Below are 26,012 nucleotides of genomic sequence, written 5' to 3' on the forward strand. Positions count from 1 at the left end.
TTGGAACAATCCTATGTTTTTATGTTGACCTAACTGGGTCTTTTTTAGATATGTTAATAAACATTATATGCTTTTATACAATAAAATGACATTGTTCACAGTGCCTCTATGTACCTGAAAAGTCAGGTATTCCAAACACGATTTTGTTTGTATGTCTGCGCCTACACTGACTAATCTGCGTGATAAAGATATATATACTTACCTATTTTCAGCCCGCTCTGGTCACATAAAGCTGCTCCCCTGTGTCATCCAGCAGCTGCTGCAGGGGAGAGGAGGGAGCACCAAGTATGACCCTGGTGGTGGAAGGCTTTCTTGTTTGGGGGGTGTTGGTTGATGTCAGGCTCTCTCTGTGGGGGGATGGCCTATTTTTTTTTTTGCTGCCCAGGGCAGCACAAAACCTAAATACACCAATGTGTACGGACCTGGCAGCAAAAGGGTTAAAAGCCAGAAGCTACAGGATTTGTGGCTGCGGACTTCATTTTTTTTTGTTGGGGGGGGGGGGGGGATCCTGAAGCTCAGAATTGACTCCAATCACCACACAGCTTGGTAACTTTTAGGAACACTTTCCTCATCATCTCAAGCAAGGCCAGGGCATTGTACATAAAAAAGGCAAAAAAACCCGCTTTCAATGGTGTAAACCCGGCATACATCGGTTAAAAACACTTTTAGAAAAAAACATGTAAAAACGACACATTCCAGAATCCTTGGAGGTATGCCTGCATGCGTGGTGACGTCACGGCTTCTGGCTCCTTCCAACGCGTTTTGTCAAATGACACCAGGGGAACTTTCTTTTCAGTTTGAACTCAACAGGGGGGGGGGGGGGGGGGGTTGGTGGTATTCACAAACTATATTGTTGACTTTAAAGTTACTTCAATGACTGTTTTCACGTGTAATCCACTTGTTTTAGTGCTGCACTGTTTCATTTGTAGGTTGATTTATATAGTATATTTATATATATATTCTGTGTGATTTCTTTGCCCCATTTTATTCGTCCTGTACAAGTTGTGCTGAATATGATTTCCCCAGCCTGACCTCTGTACTGTGATGAAGATTTATTTCACAATCAAACCCCCCCGGAGATGAGTGATCGCAGTTCACACCGTCCTGCACCCTCAACACCCAGATTTTGGTCCAGCGCCCCCATGCACTGACCGCCCAATCCCATGCTAGAACTCCCCGGACACACCTTGGTCATGCCGACTCCCACCACATACACCTTCCTGCGGACGGGGCCCATCTTCCCGGCGATGATCGGAGCACCTCACGGACTAGCACAGCGACACTGAACACCCGAGCTCTCCCAAGGCTCTTAAAGGGGCGATAATCTCCGCGACTCCTGACTGCCTGGAACTAATACCCGGCTGGTTTAAGGGGGCGGATCTGCTGTCAGGACGTAGACCAATCAGGCGGCGGAGGCGTGTCAGTCGCAAGGTTCAGAGGCGCCTGCGTGGTTGGGCTTCCTGTCTGTGGCCACAGGTGGCGCTCTCAGCAATGGGGATGTTGGTACGGCAACTGGCTGTGGCCCGGAGGGTTGTGCAGAGGGCGGTGAGCTCAGCGGCCGGCCACAGAGAGGTGCAGCTCACCCACCTGGAGGGGCATGAGGCGGGTGAGTGTGACCTGTGTGGGCGGGGAGTTCAGAAAGTTCTGTCTCCAGATGTGTCCAATCAGTGACGAGATATGAGTACAGGATCCCGGCCGTCATCCCTGATCCTGCAACCAGGCGGCTCATTGTACAAGGCCCCTCCCCCTGTGTGATGTCATTGACAGTTGTGTGCAGGCCCGGCTGTGGCAGCTTCCCCCTGCACATCCTTGTGTCAGGTCGGGTCAGGTGACACAGTGGGCGGAGTGTGCAATGAGGTCCCATCAGATCTGTCCTCTATCGCTGCATCTTACTGCACGGCTAATGTGTGTCACTCTACCAGGGGGGGGGGGGGGTCAAACTGGCGGCCCTCCAGCTGTTGCGAAACTACAAGTCCCATCACGCCTCTGCCTTTAGGAGTCATGCTTGGAACTGTCAGTCTTGCAGTGCCTCATGGGACTTTGGCAACAGCTGGAGGGCCACCAGTTTGAAACCCTTTGGCTGCCAGAGCCGGATTTGCATTTTTTGCTCACGAATAAAAAAAAACATCCTAGGGCAGAAGATTACATAACCCCCCAATACATGAGATATTTTCTGAAAGCAGACACACTAAGGGTTGGCAACCTGCGGCTCTCCAGCTGTTGCAGGACTACAAGTCCCATCATGCCTCTGCAAGTCATAGCTGTAACTGTCAGTTTTGTAATGTTGCAATGCCTCATGGGAAATGTAGTTCCACAACACTGATAAGCTGCACTAATGGGCATTGATGAGGCTACACTGATAGGCATAGATGAGGCAGCACTGATAAGCTGCACTGATGGGCATTGATGAGGCAGCACTGATAAGCCGCACTGATGTGCATTGATGAGGCAGCACTGATGGGCATCGATGAGGCAGTACTGATAAGCTGCACCGATGGGCATTGATAAGGCACCACTGATAAGCATTGATGAGGCAACACTGATAAGCATTGATGAGGCAGTACTGATAAGCTGCACTGATGGGCATTGATGAGGCGTTACTTATGGGCACTGATATGCTGCACTGATGGGAATTGATGAGGCGACACTGATAAGCTGCACTGATGGGCATTGATGGCGGGTGGCCAATCAGTGATCACATGAATAGTATTAAGCACTTTCTGACATCATTGCTTATTACTAGTGAAATCTGCGAATGATCACAGAGGTCACATAGTACAAGGCTATTCACAACAGCCTTATACCATGTGACAAGCTGTGACCAATCACAGCTCTCACAGTATTTCTCAATGGCTGCAAAAAATGCAGCCAGAGAGAAGGAGAAATGATTGCTTATACAGCCTTTATGGGTGTAAAAGCAATCAGTGTATAAAAAAAACTCTTCATCACCCCCACAAGTAGTACAGTGTCACCATGGTGACACTGTACTGCTAGGGTGACAGTATGCAAAAAAAAATAAATAAAAAATAATGTAAAAAAATGTTTACAAATTATAATTTTTGGTTATAAACTAATTTGGGTTATTTTTTTTTACTAAAAATATAACAGAATAAATTTTGGCCAAGATTTATGATGAAATATTATTTATGTGCAAAATTTTATAAGAAAAAACACTTTTTTTCAAAATTTTTGGACTTTTTAATTTACATAGCAAAAGAATAAAAATCCCAGTGGTGAATAAATACCATGAAAATAAAGCTTTATCTGTCTCAAAAGAATGCTAAAAAATTAATATGGGTACAGTGTTGCATGATCGTGCAATTGTCATTCAAAGTGTGATAGCGCTGAAAGCTGAAAATTGGCCTGGACAGGAAGGGGGTAAAAGTGTCCGGACTGGAAGTGGTTAATGAGAAATCTGACCTGTAGAGGAAATTAAAGTAGAACATTCGATTTTGCCTATTTGCACAAAACAAATGTACATGCAGTTTTGCTGGATAAATAGGTATGCAGATTTTTTTAAAAATAAATGCATCCCTATATGTCCGGAGCAATAAGAAGATACAAGAACGGTGATAACCACCCGCTTGCCTTTCAGGCCAGGGATCAATTCATCTAAAGATTCGGACAGATTGATGGGCAGATATCTCCCGTCTATGGATTGTCAGTCAGTCATACATGGATCAAAATTTGGCCGGTTCAGCAAGGATCAGCTGAATTGTGATCTATATACGAGAATCCTGGTTGTACAAAAGTTGATCTACCAATGGACTTTTGTACAACCAACCTCTTAGATTTTTCCCAATTTCATTTTGTTGTCTACTTGACAAAATTTGTTTAGTTTCCTTATGTTTTATTTGTTTTTGACCAGAATCAAATTTTTCCAGTGGATTTGAAGTGTTTGAATCAAATTTGAATTAAAAATATCAAACCAATCCAAATTCATGGTGAAGAATAGCTGGTTCTATTCTATTCGAAATTCGAATTTCAGAAAACTGCAGTTTTAGTTCTATTTTATTCTAATCTTTTTTTTAATTTTTATTCTAACCTATTCTATTTTGTTTTACACTATTCTTTTCCATTCTCTTCTTTTCAAAATTCAAATTTTGAAAGACAGCTATATTTTGTTTTATTCTATTAAAAATTGTAATTTTGGAAGATGCCTATATTCATTATATTCTATTGTATTATTTTTTATTCTGTTCTTTTTTTTTTAATCTATTCTTTTCTGTTCTGTTCTATTCTATTCTTTTATTTTCTATTCTGTTTTATTCAACTCTATTCTTTTCAAAATTTGAATTTCAGAAGATGGCTATATTAACACTAATGCACCGTCTTTGAAGGAAATCAGCAATAGTCAGCAATAAGTACATTTCGAATTTGTTTTTGAATATGATTTGGTTTCCAAATTCTTTTCAAATTCAATTTGAATACGATTTAAGTTTGGATAATTCATTATTTCGGATGAAATTGAAGTTCATTTTTTCCAATTCGGTTAAATTCGTTACTATTGTAGCTCACAAAATCAGATACATCCGAAACTCCAAATACTGAAAATTTTGTCCGAATTTCGAATCGGAACAAAACGAACCACACATTTCTAGTCAGATATTTTTTTTTCAACCTGCTAGTTGAGTGGAGAAAATGATTAATGTTTTGGCTGCCTTAGAGATGGGCTTTTCAATGAATGATTGGGGTCTTCTCATTGATATCATTCTCTAATTTATATCTTTCAGGCATTGCAGAGATTGTTATGTGCCGGCCTCGTGCTAAGAACTCCCTGGGAAGATTATTTGTCAATGAGGTATGTTCCTGACCTTTTCAGAACTAAAGAATCCTTGGAAACCTAGGGTCCCTCCAGAGGTTGCTAGGTGTTCCTAGCCTAATGCAGGCCATAGACGGGTCGAAAATCGGCCAATTTAAAAAAAAAAAACAAAAAACTAAAAAAAAAAAATCGGCCGACGTTACCACCAACGGTAAAAAAACGGCTGATTTTCGTCCCGTCTATGACCAGCCTTATGGCCGGCATTAACCACAGAACTTCTATCCCTTGCAGAGACGGGAGCACACCATATGTGACAGCAATACATAAGAAGAAGAAGAATTCCAATCCGCTATTATATTTTATATGAAAAAGTCTTGCGGTTGCAACAAATGTATCCATTTGTATCAAAATAAAAACATTGTAATACATTATTTGGATACAGATGTTTTTATTTGGATACAAATGGATACATTTGTTGCAACCGCAAGACTTTTTCATATAAAATATAATAGCGGATTGGAATTCTTCTTCTTCTTCTTCTTCCTATTCTTCTTCTTGCAGGTCACGGCTCATGCACAGATTTTTTATCGGTAAAACAATCAGCCGATTTGCCCATCATTTCTGGGAAAATTGGCCGATCGTCAACATGCCTGATAAAAAAAATGTGCAAAAAACCTGAAAAACGGCCGACCGATTAACCCACTAACAGTGTGAAAATCGGCTGATTTTTTTTGTCGGCTGAAAAATCGGCCGATTTTCGACCCGTCTATGGCTGCCATAAGGCTAGCACCCTTTATATAACTGCATTAGCAGTTTTTTTTCTGTTAGAAAAAAAGGGTTTATTTTTAATTTTGTTATGTTTTTTTTTCAGTGACAAAACAAAATGTGTATGCATTGCAGAGATGTATTGAATATTATTATTATTATACAGTATTTATAAAGCGCCGATAGTTTGCTCAGCGCTGTACATTACAGAGGGGGACAGAACATGTGACAGAACAATACCAATACAATGCAAAACATGAGGGGATCGAGGGCCCTGCTCTTTCAAGCTTACAATCTAGGAGTATGTTTTATTTTGTCCATACATACACTTTAGCTGTGACTTTTACTGGACTGCTTTGAAAAATATAAATATATAGCTGCCAAATTAAAAAAAAAAAAAAGGATTTTGTTTGCTAAATCCTATCACTACAGTTATTAATGCCACAGAGTTACCAGAATACAGATTTATTTTTTTTTAGTCTTTTCACCAACCTGTCTTGAAGTTGGGCAATTCACACTGAAGATATGAAGATAAATACATAAGCCGAGGATGAATTCAGTAAATAGCTCATTAAAATGACCAGCAGAACCAGAGACATAATCAGAAGTTATATTAAAATCTTGACTTTTTCTGTAAAGTCAAACTTGGCCCCACCTCTTCTGCATTCCAAGCTCTCCTATGGATTTCACTGACCTATAGTGTGGTGTAGAGGCTTAGTGGTGGGGAGGTTAGGAGTCATGCTCCAAGTTCATGGAAAAAGCTGAGATTGGCATATAAATTCATCTCCCTATGTATGTATGTACTGATCCTTTCACATGTGATTTTCGCTGAAGATGACCACGTTAGGTCATATGCTCAGTTTAAATTGCCTGGATTTAAATTCTTTCCTTTGGGAAAGAAAGGAAAGGGGAGACATGATTGAACTCCTTAGATACATCAAGGGGGTGAATGAAGTTAAGGGGGGCAGTATTTTTAACATGAACCAAGATCAAGAACATGACTTCAGACTAGGAGGAGGAAGGTTCAGAACTAATCATAGAAAGCATTATCTTTCCGAATGAGTAGTTGATGCTTGGAATAGACTTCCAGCAAAGGTAGTGAGTTGGTCAGCAGTATGTGGATTCAGACATGCTTGGGACAAACATAAATCTACACTCACAAGACAAACAAAAATCAAACCAAACAGAAATAAAACAAAAAACAAAAAAGTATATAAAACAAAAAATGCGTGGCAGACATGATGGACTACTTGCTCTTTTTTCTGCCATCACTCTTTAGATTTGTGACAGGTATACATGAATGAATATCCATTGTTCTCTCAATAAGATTTTACAGGTACAGTGGGGATCGAAAGTTTGGGCACCCCAGCTAAAAATTTGTATTAATGTGCATAAAGAAGCCAAGGAAAGATGGAAAAATCTCCAAAAGGCATCAAATTACAGATGCAGACGCCATTTTTTTGTTTTCTGTTATTTTGAAAGTGTAAATGATGGAAATAAAATCTAACTTTTGTTGACATATTATAAGATTGTCTAATCTGTAATTTGATGCCTTTTGGAGATTTTTCCATCTTTCCTTGGCTTCTTTATGCACATTAATACAAATTTTTGGCTGGGGTGCCCAAACTTTCGATCCCCACTGTATATAACATTTTTATAAAATCTTTTTTTATTCTTATCATGTGCCACTGACATCCAATGTTTCCCATATATCTGGTCCTAGTTCTTCCATACTGTAGACAGTCTCCGACATGACACCGGTGTCCGTGTGGTTGTGGTGAGGAGTGCAGTCCCCGGGGTGTTCTGCGCTGGTAAGTGACAGTTTGGGAACAATATTTACTATATGTAGACAATACGCAGCATCTCACATCAAGCTGTAGGGTACACGTTGGTCCTTCGTCTTTTGAAATTCTTGTGCAGCTCTTGTGAAGATATTGACAGTTTATATTCTTATTTGTTTTGCTGCAGTGGAGCTAATTCCGTGAGTATTACATGTTCAGGTCTGGGACACTGTAGTTTATTTATACCCTGCTCAGTCTCAGCCAGGGGCGGACTGACCATTGAGGAATTCGGGCACTGCCCGAGGGCCCAGGGTCAGTAGGGGGCCCCATGAGATGCCCCTGGTACCTTTTTCATAGGCTTTTTTGAGTTTGGGCAAGGACACGGGCCCCATGATCCCCTATTGCCCGGGGGCCCCATGAGTTGTCAGTCCGCCCCTGGTCTCAGCACTAGAAACATATGTGCTTAGAATACAGATAAGGGAACCCAGCTACTCAAAATATGTCTTGGTGTCTTACTTGGATTTGTTAAGTGACTGACATACACCTGGTCCACCTTTAAATGGCCAGTAACTGCAGCCACAGTAGCTCTCAATGACCCACCATTGGCAAAAATAATTTTCTTTTGTTTTTCTCCTTGTTCTTTATTATATTGCCATACCTTCTCCATTTTTGTTTGTATTTAATTTGTATTTTTTGTTTTATTCGTATTTATTTTATTTCTTTTCAACATCTTTTTATTTGTGTTTCATTTGTATATTTTATTTTTTATTATTATTTCTTTTTGTTGTATTCTATTGCCATATCTTCCCCCATAAATGAATATATATTATATTAGTATCATATATTGATTGTTAAGCAGGTGGTAGTACAGAAAACCAATACAGAAGACATATGTAGGATGTCTGTAATGGGCATTACAAATCAAATCCATTGTATGGGCTATGAGTGGCCTGTGGGTAGTGTGGAAAAGGAAAGAAGGAAGAAAAAAGGGAGGACGATGGAATGGGAGCCACACAGTCCTAGAAGTCCAAGGCCCAGTATAGTGAGTACCTAAATAATGGCTATGTCCCTGAAACATCCGCCACAAGTGACCACTATTATTTATTACAGGTACTTTTATAGAGCCATCAATTTATGCAGCGCTTTACATATATATTGTACATTCACATCAGTCCCTAACCTTCAAGGGGTGTACAATCTAAGGTCCCTAACTTACATTCATACATACACATACTAGGGCCAATTTAGACAGCAGCCAATTCACCTACCAGCATGTCTTTGAAGTGTGGGAGGAAACTAGAGTACCTGGAGGAAACTCACGCAGTCACAGGGAGAACATGCAAACTCCAGGCAGGTGGTGACGTGGCTGGGATTCGAACCAATGACCCTAGTACTGTCAGGGAGAAGTGTTAACCATTTAGCCACTGTACTGCCTGACTAGTAGAACTGTGCAAAGCTAGATGCTTATTCCTGTGTTTTAATCCAATCTGCCCAAATGTCATCACATTTTTGGGGACATTTCCAGCTGTAAGTAAGTTTATATAGAAGTAGGACCTGTTGATCTCCGTTCTCCACATAGGTATTGTGGGTAGGGTAGATCATTTCCATTTTAGAAGGATTTCATGTCTGGCATAGAAGGCAGTGTAGAAAACTAACAGTTTTAGGCAGTGACTGGCCTCAATATTATCTGTTAGGCTCGGTTCACACTAGTTCGACTCCAAAGTCATGCGATTTCCAGTGCAACTTTGATGCGACTTTCATACAACTTTGCACTCTCTGGCACTCAAGTGACAAGTCACATCAGAGTAGTGCAGGAACCTTTTAAAGGTCACTGCGACTTTAGGTTGTAGATTGGAACGAATGCCATTGAAATTAATTGGCTGCAACTTGTTGATAGGGAAACTGCATATTTCATATTCCTTATTAATGCTGGCTTCACAAATATCTAATGAAGCCTCTAATATCCTGGATATTCTGGTTACCTTAGCTGACTATAGGAATTTCATTGTAAGCTGACTGGACAAGCCAGCCCACTAACCTCCTTTCAGGAATGTATGGTTGCAAACTGACCAAGTCCCTAAAACAGTGGTGTCAAACTCCATTTCATCGCGGGCCGTATCAGCATTATGGTTGCCCTCAAAGGGCTGGTTGTATCTGTAAGACTAGATGTCCAGAGCACCCCCCCCCATTACATCAGATATCAAGAATCCCACACCCTCCCTAACATCACTGTGCTCCCCAGAGCTGGAAAGCAGAAAGTGCAGGATCTGGAGGAGGACTGGTGGCAGTTAGCAGAGTCTGCTGAATGCTGAAACCGGGGGGGGGGGGGGGGGAGGGGGTAGAGATGAGGGGGTGCTGCAGCTGCACTGTGCAGGATTTGGCAGAGGAGTTCTATTCTCTCTGCTGCCAACTGCTGAGACAATGTGGGGGCGAAGACAAGGGGGTACCTGCAGGGGAGGTGCAAGGGCCACATGAAATGGCCTGGATGGCTGGACTCGGCCCACGGGCCTTGTGTTTAACACCTGTGCCCTAAAAGGTCATATTGCTTGCAAGGGGAGTTGACCATTTCCTTACATTCAAGTCCTATATTACCACAGCCATAACTTGTAAGTCTTAGTCTTGACCCAGAGCTTGCAGCCATGTATGCGTCTGTGATTACCTGTGCCACGCTGCGCACGCACATGGGACTCTGTGGCGGAAACAGCATCTTTAGTTAAGTATTGTTATATTTTCTAAAATTATTATTGTTATCTGTATCTGTCAATCCTTAATTAAATGTTACCTGTATAAGTATTTGTGTGATCTCTCTTTGCACATATCGAATACAACCCCAAAAACGTGACGACATACTTGTCATGCATAATATATACAAACAGTGTAGCGCTAAATAAATACTAACCATAAATGCATAAATCCGAAACCCCTCAATGCACAAAGGGGGGTACAAAAGAAAAAATATACGGTATACAGAATAAATAAAGTGCAACACATGAATTCCCTATGGGAATAAATCAAGTCCAAATGTGAACAGTGTCATATAATGCAATAGTGAATGACACACAAAAAACACGCCAATATAAATCAAATAAAGGGATGAACATACATAATCAAATATAAGACCACAAAAGATGCATATATAAAATATATATATCTAATAATAGTGCTCCAAAACAATTCTCATGCAAGTGACTGTATGTGATCAATCCGTGATAATCCTTAGTGGCCAAATTCCCCCTCACCTCCTTACATCGACCCTACAGGATCAGCTCGCTCTGAGTAATACACCAATCTGAGTTGTGGTAAGATTCCTCACAGGCTCCCCTCAAGGTAATAAGCATTCCAATCCTTCCATATAGTAAGGAACGGACCTCCTGCACTAGAAATGAGGCCCTATCTCAATAGCTGCTGACACTTAACCTCCTACCAAAGTGAGTGAATTAACAATAAATAATACAAAGTGCAGCGCTAAACCTTAAATAACATATAAAAAGGTAATAAATATGTAAATACGTGCTCTAAACGTCTGTGCAAATGTGCAAAATATAAACCACTCAAAATAAGTCCATATGTAAATAGTGTCCAAAAAAACCGCAATCTTCATGCATGTGATAACAAGTGTCCACACTGTGTGAATCCAAACAATGGCTACAGTGGCCCCTCACCTTCTTACATTGACCCCACAGGGTCAGCTCGCCTTAGGATAAAACACCACTCTGATGTATCTCCGGATCCTCCCCAGAGTCATATACTCTGTCAGCAGCTTCCTCCCCGGTTCATATATAAACAGAAAGCTTTCATAGTGTAAAACTGTATTTATTCAATCTATTTATAATAAAAATGCCCACTCACATTTTAAATCTTCAACATCAGGCTCCTATACCTCATGCTCTGAATGCCTTGCATGGGTATTTGATATAGGGATTTCAAATATGGCCACCACGCCGGAAATGACATCACCGCGCTCCCAGAATCCTCCTCGCATACCAACGCGTTGCGTCACGATAGACACGTGACTTCCTCAGGGTTCAATCGTGATAATCCTTAGTGGCCAAATGCCCCCTCACCTCCTTGCATCGACCCTACAGGAGCAGCTCGCTCTGAGTAATACACCGATCTGAGTTGTGGTAAGATTCCTCATAGGCTCCCCTCAAGGTAATAAGCGTTCCAATCCTTCCATATAGTGCACAGCAAAAACTCTCTCCGGATCATAAATAAACAAGAAAATCCTCCATAGTGTAATTGGTTTTAATAATGTATATACAGTAACATAAAATGCCCACTCACATGCTACTTCTCCTCTGAACAATACTATATCACCTCATGCTAGAGGTGTACTGCATGGGTATCACAAACAGGTGTTCCAATATGGCCCTCACGCCAGAAGTGACGTCACCGCGCACCTGGAAATGCCTCCTCGCGTACTGACGCGTTGCGTCACGCTAGATACGTGACTTCTTCAGGGTAAAAACACCACACATATGACACGTCACCCCAATCATTGGGTAGACGGTGGAAAGATTTTGTGGGTGCAAAGTTTATGTGGGGTGTAGTATGCTTGGTGAAGAAATTTTAATTGTAGGAATCTATCCCTGGCTGAGATCCTACATGGGAGATATTATTGCAAATATTCATCCTGGTCTTCCTCAGTTAGGGCCAATATGTCACACTTCCAATTCTGAAAGATGGGACCTCACCCTAGGGGCGTTAACAGTAATGTGCCCCCCCCAATGGTATTTTTATTCCCCATTTTTTATTTATATCTATTTTATTTTCTGTTTTTACCAAATAATCCCCATGAGATGTCAGAGGATAGTTGGGACATGTGAAGACCTATGCATGCTACAGCTTGCATAAATATTGATGACATTATATTCTTAGCTGGGAGTTGTAGTCCTTGTCTGGCTAAGACCTTCATGATAGACTAGGCTAGGCACATGTCATGCATTGACTATTGAGGAGGTAAGAGTTTGATTTAATCCATTATTATACTTCAAAAACATTTGAAATGTAGCCCTATACTACACCTTTTTTCTTTTACTTAGGCGCAGATCTCAAGGAGAGAGCCAAAATGACCAATGCAGAAGTGTCCCTGTTTGTCCAAGACCTTCGAAGGTTAATGAATGAAATTGGTGAGTGTATCAGGCAGGCCTGGGTATGAGGGACTCCATAATTCAAGTGTTACTAACCCCACCACAGTAAGATCAGTCTGTATATGCAGTAAAGCATGCTTGGTATACTCACTGTGGAACCTAAGGGGTTAATCCTCTGGATTGTGTAAAACTGCTATTTGATCCTGTCTTCTCTGATCCACCACTTCTTCTACTGACCACATTCCATGTGCTGATAGTACAGAGCTCTAGAAGTCACTCTACACATGCTCAGTTTATTGTGTATTCCTGGAGGGTTTTTTTTTCTTTGGGAAGGTGCATGTGATCAGCATAGGTCCAATCAGGAATGTAAGGGGTTAATCCTCTGCATTGTGTAAAAAAACAAAAGCTGTTTGATCCTGTCTTCTCTGCCCTTCCTCTTGTTCAAATGTCCATGCTGATAAGACAGACTGAATCCGTAGCCCTTCTGCACATGTTCAGTTTAGTGTGTATTTCTAGAGGGGTTTTTTTTTTCTTGGGAGAATGCGTGTGATCAGCACAGGGCCAATCAGCACTGTCCAGAGAGAGGTCAGGGGTTCTGCATCCTCCTAGAGCAGATCTCCTCCTACAAGCTTTAACTAGCGTTCAGCTGAAACCAGAAGACTGCTCTAACTGCTGATGAGAAAAGGTATTTAGCAGTTTATATTTACTAAAATAATTGCATTTCCATGTTCTGTGTACTGTGGGAGACCAGATATAGTGAATGCAGAGTCCTGGGTTTAGGAACACTTTAATGTATTAGGTATGTTACACATAACATCTGACACAGCCAAATAGCTACATTTCATAAACGTGAGCTATTTAACTTTGCGAGGGATTTGTATTTCTGTTCAGCCAGTCTTGTGATTCACTCAACTTTGCCACACTGACAGAAGATGACTCCACTATTTCATGGTACAGCTTTGAGGAATTGTTCACACTGATCACCTGGCCACTGGTGTATACTGGTGTATAAGACAACAGTGCCAATCCCGACACATTACACTGTTTACTTTTTTTTTCCACAAAACTTTATTGAAATGTCACAAATTACTTTTCAATACAGTCCTATTTACCACAATAGCATTGCAGGTGCACACTACAGCAACGTTTTGGCGTAGGGTTGCTACCTCATCCGTTTAAAACTGAACACATAATAATTACACAGGTTCTGAGGCTAAGTTAATGCAGATAAGGCACTAAGTGAGTTTTATTACCACCTTAATCAGCCCCAGAACTTGTGTAATTAACCACTTGCCCTCCAGAGGATTTCCCCCCCTTCCTGACCAGGCCATATTTTGCATTACGGCGCTGCGTTACTTTAACTGACAATTGCACGGTCATGCAACACCACACTCAAATGAAATTTACTTTCCTTTTTTCCCACGAACTGAGCTTTCTTTCGGTGGTATTTGATCACCTGTGCGGGTTTTATTTTATAAGCAAAAAAAGACCGACAATTTTGAGAAAAAAAACAATATTTTGGACTTTTTGCTATTAAACATGTCCAGTAAAAAACAAAACAAAAAAAAAAAACAAAAAAAAAAACAAATTTCGTCAGAAATGTAGGCCAAAATGTATTTTGCGACATGTCTTTGCTAAAAAAAAAAAAATCCCAATACATGTAAATTAATTGGGTTATGTGAAAGTTATAGCGTTTACAAATGGCGGTATAGATAATGGGATTTTTTTTTTCTACTAGTAATGTCAGTGATCAGCGACTTTTAGTGGGACTGCGGTGGACATTCTGACACTGGGGGGAACTAACTTGGTGTCACCAGTGACACCAATACAGTGATCAGTGCTAACAAAAAAAAACAAAAAACACTGTCACTGAAACTAATGGCACTGGGCAGGAAGGTGTTAATGTGAGGGGCGATCAAAGGGTTAACTGTGTGCTGGGAGTGTGTTACTAGAGGGCAGGGGGTGTGTTCTTCACTGTAAGCACACTGATTGGGATGGCTGTACTGTGCACAGCCATCCTGTGCAGTGTGCTCGAGCTGACAGGGAGGAAGATTGTTTGTAAACAAAACAATCTTCCTCCCTGTCGGAGATGCTAGGTAATCACTGGGCGCTGGCGGGTAATTACCGGGCGGGACCTGGTGATTGACATCCGCGGCCGTGAATGACGGTGCGGGTAGGGCGCGCGCCCCCTACCAGGAAATGCAAAATCACGTATATATATGTGATTTTGTGCACAGGTGCCGCCCTGTAGCAGTATATCTGCTATAGGGCGGTCCTTAAGCGGTTAACATGTTTTCAGTTTTAAAGGGATGAGGATGCAACCCTACTGTCTGTCTGTGTAGTGTGGTAGAGGTGTGTGGCCATAAGACTGTGAACAAAGCTACCAATTATTTTTCAGGTAAGATTGCTACTTAGTTTAGCTGTATAGTTGGCTATTTGCCTGAGAATTTAAAGTGGTTGTAAACCCTTACATATACAAAGTGAAGTGAGTGGCTTCAGGTGATACGACAAATCCTCCTACATAAGTTGCACCTGTTTATCTGCAATATTTCCTCTCTACATCTGTTCATAGTAATGGATTTATAAAAGCTTGTTTGAGAGTTCAGAAAAAAGGGGGCGAATAGTTAAAATTACACACTGCAGAGCTCAGTGAGGAGAGCTCTGAGATCTGATTGGAGGGAATAGGCAAACCCACCTGCACACAGCTCAAAGGAACAGAGCTGAGGCTGTCAGTTTGCTGGAGATCCCTCCCCTGTCACCATTTTTCCCGTGGCGTCAGGAAAACTTGTCAGAAGTGATTCATGCTGATAGCAGAGGAATGGAGCAACTGACAGAAATGACACTTATGCTCCATTCACATCAAGCCCGACTTATAGTGAAGTCGCACGATTTCAAAGTTGGGGGACCCTCCCATTTGAGGTGCGATTTGCAAGACATCTGATACAGATGTCTATGCAAATTGCACCAAAAGTAGTGCATGTACTACTTTTGAAACCGGTGCAGCTCCAACCAAGTCAGAACCGCACTGATATGACCACTCCAATTTGCAGACAATAGGGTGCGACTTGGCATGCAATTTGCAAGTCGCAGGGCATGCAAATCGCATGCCAAGTCACATCCAGTGTGAACCAGGGCTTAGTGCTCTTTAGTCAAGTACACACTATAGAAGGATATGCTTTGTTCATATTCATGGCTGAGGTTTACAGCCACTTTAACAGTTACCGCTGAGGAGCATACGATTCCACTGACAACTGAAGACAAATATATACCTGACTGATGTCATTTTGTTTGCTGGTCATTTGGATTTGGCATGTGGTGAGGGTCCAAGCAGAAGAAACTTTTGAATTTGGCATTGGAAAAAAAGTACATTAGCCAGAAAAGCCTCATCTGTTCCATTTTCTGATTTTAATGGGGTCAGACTTTCCCGAGTTCTTGGATATACTCCACCAAATTCAGTTCAGTGGTCCAACAATGCTGCCTCTGAAGGAATTTTAAAACTATTAAGGACAGCTGCCATGTTTCTTGCATTAGCAGTTCAATGATTGATTTTACTTGTCACCCTTTTTTATATAAATGTATTCAGTTTATATTTTCTTTCTATTCAGCTGCCCTCCCAATGCCTACAATTGCAGCTGTGGATGGCTACGCCCTGGGTGGTGGTCTAGAACTGGCGTTGGCTTGTGATCTCCGCGTTGCTGGTATGTGTTTATCAAAGGATAAATGAAAAATAGACAAGGAGGCAAATGAACTGTCCTTGAAAAGGGGGTAAGGGCACTTTGTTCATTGCTGCACTTAGAGCCAAACTCCAAGCAGCTATAAAATATACAAATAAATGCAGCTGTGTATCTATGAATCAGTCATTAAATGTTTTTTTGTAATGCAATTTGTGTAAGTATCTGAATTTGAGTTGGTATCAGTCTCTTGCAATACCCCCATACAGCAGCACTCAGACTGGAAGAGGGTGGCAAAGGACCGGAAGCCAATCAGGTGTGCTGCACACAAATGTGCTGGCATGCTGATAGGAGAAGAGAGCATAGTCAGCAGAAAGATTGTCCTAACAATCTTCAGCTGCTCTCCCTTACTGTCTAATCCTCAGGCTGGAGATGGAGAGAGGACACCACTGTATTTCTTCTACATTCTACAACTCTATCAGAGAAAGTGGTGTCAGGTGCCGTGTTGTGCTGTGTGGTGGAGCTGTTTAAATCTCAGAATTGGATAGACAGAAATACAAATTCTTTGCAGATAACACCACTATTTTTATGTATTTTATCTGTGTACTTAGCTGCTTGCCTGGAGTTCAACTTTAAGTAGTCAACATTGCATTGACATACTGATATATGGCCTTTCATAGAAAGTAGAAGAGAAAGTGGCCACAACCATGACCATCCGAGTCAAGTTGGTGTAGCCCTGGCCTCGGAGTCTCAACTCTTGCTTGCCCTGGGACCAGTAGAGACTGGCCCTCTCCTGATATTCTTCAGCCTAGAACAGGGGTCTCCAAACTTTCTAAACAAAGGGCCAGTTTACTGTCCTTCAGACTTTGAGGGGGCTGCCCTGTGGCCATCAAGAGTAGAAAATGCCCTGGCTGCACTGGGGTGAAACAACATTGGTGTCAGTGGGAGGCTTATTGCCCTATTGTTGATGAAAGGGGAAGGAACAGTGCCCCATCATTGGTGTTAGTGGGAAGAATAGTGCCCTATCGTTGGTGTCAGTGGGAGGAATAGTACCCTATTGTTGGTACCAGTGATAGGAATTATGCCCCATTGTTGGTGTCAGTAGGTGGAATAGTACCTTGTATTGGTAAGGGGGAATAGTGCCCCCAAGGGCCATATAAAGGCAAGCAAAGGGCCACGTCCAGCTCCTGGACCACAGTTTGGAGACGACTGCCCTAGAAAACTAGCTAAAATTGAATAGACCTAATGGCAACAACCTTCATATATTGTAGCATCTTCAGCTAAACTGGGACTGATTGAAACTACAAGAGGATTACTTCCCGGAGCTGGTAAGGAGAAACATCAGCACTGTGGTACTGTCAATACAGAGTGTATAATGTGGTGTCATAACACGGAAGATTCTATTATTGACAGGAGGATCTCAACGCCTTCCCCGCCTGATTGGAGTCGGTTTAGCCAAAGAACTAATCTTCACTGGGAGACAGATTGAGGGGACCAAGGCATATAACATCGGACTAGTGAATGATGCCATTCCACAAAATGAATCCGGGGATGCTGCACATAAGAGAGCCTTGGAGCTGGCCCAGGAAATTCTGCCTCGGGTAAAATGCACTTTGGACTTCCCCCTATTTTATTTCCTGCTAATAATGATCACCAGGACAGAGAGGGCAAATCTCTCCAGTGGGGACAAAGACAGCAATAAAAGCCTTCTCTTTATATTTCTTCAATGGGTCAAATGTTATTTGTTCATAGAGAGGATTGAAAAAATACCACATTGTGGGCACTGGATGGAGCTGAGGATCATAGGAAGAAGTATGACCCTTAGTCCCATCTAGTGGTTATAATTCAGTATATTCTTGAATTACTATTTTTCATGAATGATTAACAGGCAACCTGTTTCGGAAATAGAAGAACAACAAGTCTTGTCCCTTTCACACAGAACAAAGGTAGCAGCAGTTTCACTGGACAAATAGCTATGCAATTTTTTTCCCATACGTACACCCCTATGTGAGACTGGTAGTGGGCATTTAAAGGAATGATTTTACTAACCCAAGAAAATTAAAACGGAGTATATGATGAAAGATTAATTAGCATATGCCTGTACTGAGAGTCACATGTATAAAAGGTCCAAATCTCAAGTTTGTGGTATGATTCAGAAAGATTGTAGTCACTGTATGTCTATCAAAAAATTAGAAATGTATAATTTCCATAGCATTTGCCCCCATCAGAGTACCCCCTTATATCAGGGGTCCCCATCAGAGTGCCCACTTACATCAGGTTTCTGCATCAGAAGGCCCCCTTACATCTGGTATCCCCCATCAGTGTGTCCCCTTACATCAGCTGTCTCCATCAGAGTTCCCCATTATATAGCGTCCCCCCACCAAAGTGCCCCCTTACATAATGTGTCACCATCAGAGTGCCCCCTTACATAATGTGTCACCATCAGAGTGCCCATTATATAAAATCCCCTCTTCATAGTGTCCTCTTACATAGGGTGTCACCATCAGAGTGCCCCCTTACATCTCAGGTGTCTCCATCACAGTACCACCTTACATCAGGTATTCCACCTTACATCAGGTATTCCCGTCAGAGTGCCCCCTTACATCAGGTGTCCCCATCACATCAGGTCTCCCTATCAGAGTGCCCCTTTACATCAGGTGTCCTCATCACAGCATCACCTTACATCAGGTATTCCCGTCAGAGTGCCCCCTTACAATATTGTGTCCCCATCAGAGCACCCACTAACATCAGGTTTATGCAGCAGAAAGCCCCCTTACATCTGGTGTCTCCCATCAGTGTGCCTACTTCCATCAGTTGTCACCATCAGAGTGCCGCATTACATAAGGTTACCCCATCACAGTGACCCCTTACATATGGTGTCACCATCAGAGTGCCCCCATCACATCAGGTGGGCGCATCAGAGTGAATTTCTCCTTCAGCGTGCCCCGTAACATAAAATGTGCCCATTATCATGCCCCTTATTTTAGGATTCTTATTTTAGGCACTCTAAAGGGCACATTTTATGTTAAGGGGCACACTGAAGGGCACATGTTATATTAAGGGCACGTTGATGGGCACAATTTATGTTGTGCCCATCAGCGTGCCCCCTGTAAATCTCTTTGAAGTACGTACGTACGTACACACACCTTAAGGGCAGGCAGGGAGCGGGAGCCAGCAGAGGTAGCAAGCTGCAGGGGGTGGGAGCTGTGCCGAGAACCGTAAGGGCAGGCAGGGAGTAGGAACCGGAAGAGATAGTGAGCTTCAGGGAGCAGTGCGCAGAGACGCCTGCAGTCCCAGCAACTGATGACTGCTGAGCAGCAGGGATCTTGTACTTTAGACTTGCACGCTGATGGTCCAGACAGGAGCATCACTCAGTCTGAGTTTGGACCGTGGTCCACCATTCAATGATGGCTGCTTTAGAATAAGGTATTTACTTCTGTGTTTTTTTTTTGTTGTCATGGAGTGTTTTTTCATACAATTTAAAGTATAAATAATCCATATAAAAGATACACTTGCTGGACAAAATAATAAAACTACAGCAAGTGTATTTCTTTTCAGACACCAGCTGTAAAATAAGGAGTATGAAAAATATTGACAATCTGTTGTTCATATTGGTGGTAAATGAAAACAGACATTCAAATACTATTAAGATTAAAGCCTAACCCTGGGCTATTTAAAAATGCCCCCCAGTAGTACCAAAAAACCTCTCGGGCAGCAACACTCATCTTCAGCTTGGAGCTGTCCCCTGCAGTACTTCTTTTCTGCCATTCTATATTCAGTTTTTGGAGTTCAAATTATGCCCAGCTTCGCCCAGACTAAGAACTAGGGATGAGCTTGAGTTTGGCCCAAACCCATGTTTGTTCAAACCCAGAAGGCAGCTGTCAATGCCAGGCCTATCAGTTGCAGGCGGGGGATGGACCTAATTTCGCCACATGGCCATAGTAGGTTAGTGAAGTCACAAGCATCCCACGCATTTTGTGTACATGCAGCTGCAAAGCACGAAATCCACTATCCCCAGCTGATCGGCCTGGCATTAACAACGGCCTTCTGGGTTTGGGTCAAATTCATCCCTCTTGAGAATGTACTGTGCATGCAGGGTATCATGGTCTTGGCCTCTAAGGGAGGGTCACCACCCTCGATTTACAGTCTACTGGTGCAGAGATAGGTTCTGCATCACTGAAGGACTCATGTTGGAGATCAGGGGAAGAAAAGGGCCCAGTGTATCACATAATTAGCCAGAAGACATCTGAGAAAGGTAAGTATATATATATATAGAAAAAAAGAAAACCCTGTAACCTTCATAGGTGTGGGGTATAGAACCAGGAGTGGTTATGGGAATTCCTGATAATTACAGATCTGTTACCCCCCTTTTCTCTCTTGCAGGCTCCAGTTGCTGTCAGAATGGCCAAGCTGGCAATGAACAAAGGAGTGGAGGTAAACCGACACCTACAGTAACAATGTTCATAACTGCATCAGTATTCTTCTGCTTTATCCTCGTTTGTAATATTTTATTTTTTGGGCTTGCTAAAACCCTGCACCGTTAGTACAGTTATTTTTCAAATTTACAAAACTGACTACTTTGTTCCCTTTTATTATGAGACTTTTTATTTTAAGATCTGCTAAAATACAATTTACAATTATCATACCAGCTAACACAGTCTATTAAAGAGAACCCCTTATGCAGGAATCCTATTATTCAGTTTAAAATTATAACAGTACTGACCTACCTATGAAAAATGTATGTGTCCCCTTACACTAACTCGGAGGCAAGGGTGTGAAGTCACTCAAGGTCTCACAGTTGCTGCCTGTCACTAGCCTAATGCTGACAATGCACAATGATTAGCAGGTCAGGCAGCTATCAACCTGCAGGTGACTCCCGAGAGCCAAGAGTCAGACACTCTGGGGAAGATTTACTAAAACTGGAGCACTCAGAATCTGCTACAGCTGTGCATGGTAGCCAATCAGCTTCTAACTTCAGCTTGTTCAATAATATGCAAGCCCAACATTTCCTACTTCCTGCCTGCCTTACCATGTACTTGAATGAAATGGTATCTTGTTCTCTTTGTAACAGTGTAACGGGTGTTCCTCCCAGTCCCTCTGCTTTCCTATCAAAATCATGACAGCATTCTCTGACTAGCTGTGCTGAGAACTGCTCTCCTCTAACGATCAGATTGTTCAGGCGCTCGCTTATCCGCCCCCCCCCCCCCCCATCTGCACAGCCATTCGCGGGGGAAGACCAGTGTGCTGCTGTTTCTCCACCCTCACCTCTCTGCAGCTGAGTGCAGAAGGTATGCGATCACTTATCAAAAAGTATTTCTACAGTTTTTTTGTTTTTTTTTTAATATCCATACACAATGTTTTATCTTATATTTCTACAGTTGTGTTCAAAATAATAGCAGTCAGACATCACTAACCTGATCAATCACTGTTTTTGGTAGAAATGATATTTCTACATGGCAAATAATTTACTAACAGGTGTTGTAGAGTAATTGAAATCCAACAGACCCAACAGTCATGACATGCATGCTGCTGATTCTGTGTCACTGAATCACTAATTGAAAGGGGCATGTTCAAAATAATAGCAGTGTGGAGTTCTATTAGTGAGGTCATTCATTCTTTGAAAAACAGGTGGCAATTATTGCCCTTATTTAAGGAAGGAAGGCAGCAAATGTTGTACATGCTGGTTACAGTGCATTTCTCTCTGAAATTCTGAGGAAAATGGGTCGTTCCAGACATTGTTCAGAAGAACAGCGTACCTTGATTAAAAAGTTGATTGGAGAGGGGAAAACATATAAAGAAGTGCAGAAAATGATCGGCTGCTCAGCTAAAATGATCGCAAATCCGTTAAAATGGCAACCAAAACCTGAAAGACGTGCAAGAAAGCGAAAAATTACCATTCGAATGGATAGAAGAATAACCAAAATGGCAAGGACTCAGCCAACAATCAGCTCCAGGAAGATCAAAGAAGGTGTAAAGTTCCCTGTAAGTACTGTTACAATTAGAAGACGCCTATGTGAAGCCAAGCTATCTGCAAGAAGCCCCCGCAAAGTCCCACTGTTGAAAAAAAGACATGTGCTGAAGAGGTTACAATTTGCCAAAGAGCACATTGACTGGTCTAAAGAGAAATGGCGCAACATTTTGTGGACTGATGAAAGTAAGATTGTTCTTTTTGGGTCTAGTGGCCGGAGACAGTTTGTCAGACGACCCCCAAACACTGAATTCAAGCCACAGTACACTGTGAAGACAGTGAAGCATGGTGGTGCAAGCATCATGATATGGGGATGTTTCTCATACTACGGTGTTGGGCCTATTTATCGCATACCAGTGATCATGGATCAGTTTGAATACATCAGAATACTTGAAGAGGTCATGCTGCCTTATGCTGAAGAGGAAATACCCTTGAAATGGGTGTTCCAACAAGACAACGACCCCAAACACACCAGTAAACGTGCAATATCTTGGTTCCAGACCAACAAGATTGACGTTATGGAGTGACCAGCCCAATCCCCGGATCCTAATCCAATAGAAAACCTGTGGGGTGACATCAAAAATGCCGTTTCTGAGGCAAAACCAAGAAATAGAGAAGAAGAACTGTGGAATGTAGTCCAATCATCCTGGGCTGGAATACCTGATCACAGGTGCCAGAAGTTGGGTGACTCCATGCAACACAGATGTACAGCAGTTCTCAGAAACAGTGATTATACAACTAAATATTCATTAAGTGATTCAAAGGAAAGCAAAATCTTCAAACATTTTTCAGTTTATATAGTGAATGTTTGAGTTTGTAAAGAAGAATACAAACACTGCTATTTTTTTTGAACAGTCTAACATTCACTTTTCTTACATTTTTTTAGAGGAACAACACAAATTTGATATATATTTCTTCATGTTTTGATTTGGAATAGAATGTGTAGTGTTCCCAATGCATTTGTGTGTATGGAAATAAAAGCTATTAGAAGGATTTTGAGCTTTATTCACTTTTTTCAACACACTAAAATACAGTTGTGTTCAAAATAATAGCAAACTGTATGGGTTGTTTTACAAGGTGAAGGTTTACATATACTGTAATCTTTGACAATAAAACCTGGAAGCTGATTGATTTCTGTGCAGAGCTACAAAAGATTTTGCACTCTCCAGTTTTAGTAAATCTCCCCCAAAATATGTTAAAAGGTGTAGTAATCATAGGTCTGTTTTAAGCAAGCATGTAAAATATTGTATTTAATTTTAGTTAGGATCCTGTGGAAGGAAGGAATCGTGCAATGAGGAAAATTGGTGGTTTCCCAAATTTCCTTGAAATTACCTATATAAAAAGTCATATGCATGTACTATATTCTGTAGTAGCGAGAGAGGTCTGTGATGACTACTGGTGGGCTTGATGGAGTTTTATGTTTTGCCAGGTGGATATTGCATCTGGAATGGCCATTGAGGGAATGTGCTATGGGCAGGTAAGCGTTAGTAATACGGACAAAAGATCAATGCACTTTCAGATATTTACCTCCTCGCTTTACATTCCAAGAAAAGGGCAAGAAGGCACGAGAGCAGGCCAGAATTATATGACAAAAAAAAAAAAAAAAAAAGATAAAAATATTTCAATATTTGATAGTTATGTGATTGAATTGGAATCTGTGAAGTTAAAGTGGTTAGAAAGGCTCAATATTTTTTTACCTTCATTCATTCTATGCATGAAGGTGAAAACCTTCTGTGTGCAGCATCCCTTATACTCACCTAGACCCCCTCTCGATCCAGTGATGTGCACTGGAGTCTTGGCTATCCCAGAACTCCCTTGCCATTGGCTCCTGCTGCTGTCAATCACAATCGGTGAGCCAATGAGAAGAGAGAGGGTCAGGGCCGAACCACAGCTCCAAGTGTACATGGACAAAGAAAGCAGCGGCTGGAGAGTGCGCATTTTCAGGTGCCCCTATAGCAGTGCTTCTCAACCTGTGGGTCGCGACCCCTTTGGGGGTCGAACGACCCTTTCACAGGGGTCCACTAAGACCATCAGAAAACACATATTTCTGATGTGTACAGAGCAGCTACTGTGTAGAAAGCAGCTGCTGTGTTGAAAGCAGCTACTCTGTTAAAAGCAGCTACTGTGTTGAAAGCAGCAGTATTGGAGGTAAAATGACACTCATGAATTATAATTACTGGGTATAATTTTATGGTTGGGGGTCACCACAACATGAGGAACTGTATTAAAGGGTCACTGCATTAGGAAGGTTGAGAACCACTGCCCTATAGTATTCTGCTTGCTGTAAGGGTACCCAACAGGAGGGAGGGGCTAGGAGTGCTGGCGGGGACCCGACAGCTCTGTGCAAAACCACTGCACACAGCAGGTAAGTATAGACATGTTTGTTAAATTATATTAAAACAATTTAAGTCTTTAGAATCATTTTAAGCTGGCCATACATTATACAAATTTCTTGTTCAATTTCCTTTAGATTTACTTTCAACTATGTGGAGCCTGTCTGATTACATACAAATTGAAAATGTTTCGGTTTGACCCCATATTATGTGGTTTTGGTAAATCTAAAGGAAAATTGTACAAGAGAATTGTAGAATGTATGGCCAGCCTAAGTTTCATTTACCATAACAATGTCATGTCTCTTAGGTTATTCCCACCAAGGATCGTATAGAAGGCATGGCAGCCTTTCAGGAGAAGCGTCCAGCTCACTATAAAGGGGAGTAATCAACAACTACTACTATCAACAAGCCTCTTTTTATAAGTTTATGTAATGTCATTTATTCCTTATATAGCCGATATACTTTTGTTCAGGGCATTTATTTTTATAAAAATGATCACTAGTGGTTGGAGTAACCATATGACTGATTGACTACCACAGCAGGAGCGGATGATCACCCAGCAAAACCAGCCTCAACCATCCAGTTCAGGGGCCATGCTGGACCTATGCCACTCTATCCTAGGACTTTCTTTTATCTAGTTAGTACAATGAGAAAGCTATTATCAGAGCCTAAAATTTGACGTGGGATAAACAAGAAACCATTGCCTCCTTTCTGAACTTGTGTTAAAATCTCAGACTACACATGCATTAAAATCTATTGAAAAAGTTGCTTTTTTGTGAGGATTTTTAAAGTTAATCTAAACCCAAGAACAAAAATGTAATCTATTACAGCTTACCAGTCCATAGTTGGTGGCGGTGTCTGCATGAGTTTTCTTTTTTTCAGGGTTTTCGTCCTTTATTTTCACCCAGTGATTCTGCCAGTAACAGATTTCCTGTCCTAGGGTGACAATGCTTATGCACCACATTTTATGTATGGAGGAACAGCATTGTCACCCTAGGACAGGACTCCAGAACACCTCAGCTTTTGTAGTCCACAGTAAAAGCTGGGAACAATATACGGTAATGGAAAAGAATGCAGTTGAGAGCGCAGGAAGTTGTGAGCGCTGTTTTTTTTTCCTCAGGATCATTACTTTTTTTTTTTGTCACTTTTTGAATGGACCAAACCAAACACTTTTAATGGCATATATTTAACAGAACAAAAAGGACAAAAATGAGTAGTTTGTAATTTACGTTTCTGTCCTTTAACTCAGTTTTTGTGATCTCTTCTAATATTTTCCAGACTCCAATGTAAATATGTGGCCATTCACAAAGATACTTCTGTCATGCTTCCTCTGGCCTGTATGAAATGGTAAAATGCAGTCAGAACTGAAAATTACATTTATGTAAGTTATCTGTCCTGGATTTTGCCTTTAGTCAGACTGACCCGCTGCTAAAAATCACGTAGTTGCCCATAACACTGCTATGTTGTGCTTGTTCGTTAAAGTGTATCTAAAGCTAATGTTTTCCCCATTTTTGAAAGGTGAAGGGAAGGGTTGGAAAACCTGTCCATTTGTATTGCCTGTTTTTCCACAGGGGAGATTAAAGCTGGCCATACTCTGCTCAAATGTTCTACAATTCCAGCTGGCTCAACTGAAATCTGAGCA

At 41.6% G+C, this 26,012-nt stretch overlaps 2 protein-coding genes across 2 annotated transcripts in view; one reads left to right on the plus strand and one right to left on the minus strand.

Moving 5' to 3' along the window:
• The window catches only part of SCP2 (sterol carrier protein 2), a 68,156-nt gene extending 66,687 nt beyond the window's left edge, over positions 1-1,469 (minus strand). Inside the window, exon 1 of the mRNA XM_089666617.1 lies at positions 1,187-1,469. Coding sequence (XP_089522743.1) covers positions 1,187-1,237 — 51 coding nt within the window. The 5' untranslated portion in view covers positions 1,238-1,469. The remainder of the gene's footprint in view (positions 1-1,186) is intronic.
• Positions 1,420-25,137, plus strand: ECHDC2 (enoyl-CoA hydratase domain containing 2). Its single transcript, XM_089666618.1, has 10 exons — positions 1,420-1,606; positions 4,734-4,801; positions 7,251-7,338; positions 12,351-12,437; positions 16,004-16,096; positions 17,341-17,397; positions 17,483-17,670; positions 20,453-20,503; positions 23,467-23,514; positions 24,678-25,137. Exons 1-10 carry the CDS (start codon positions 1,492-1,494, stop codon positions 24,753-24,755), a joined length of 873 nt encoding a protein of 290 aa, XP_089522744.1. The 5' UTR covers positions 1,420-1,491; the 3' UTR covers positions 24,756-25,137.
• The last annotated feature ends 875 nt before the right edge of the window (positions 25,138-26,012 follow it).

This window comes from Staurois parvus, unplaced genomic scaffold (assembly GCF_062004578.1).
Source record: "Staurois parvus isolate SC_StPar_1 unplaced genomic scaffold, SC_StPar_1.0 ptg002753l, whole genome shotgun sequence".
Taxonomy (NCBI): domain Eukaryota; kingdom Metazoa; phylum Chordata; class Amphibia; order Anura; family Ranidae; genus Staurois; species Staurois parvus.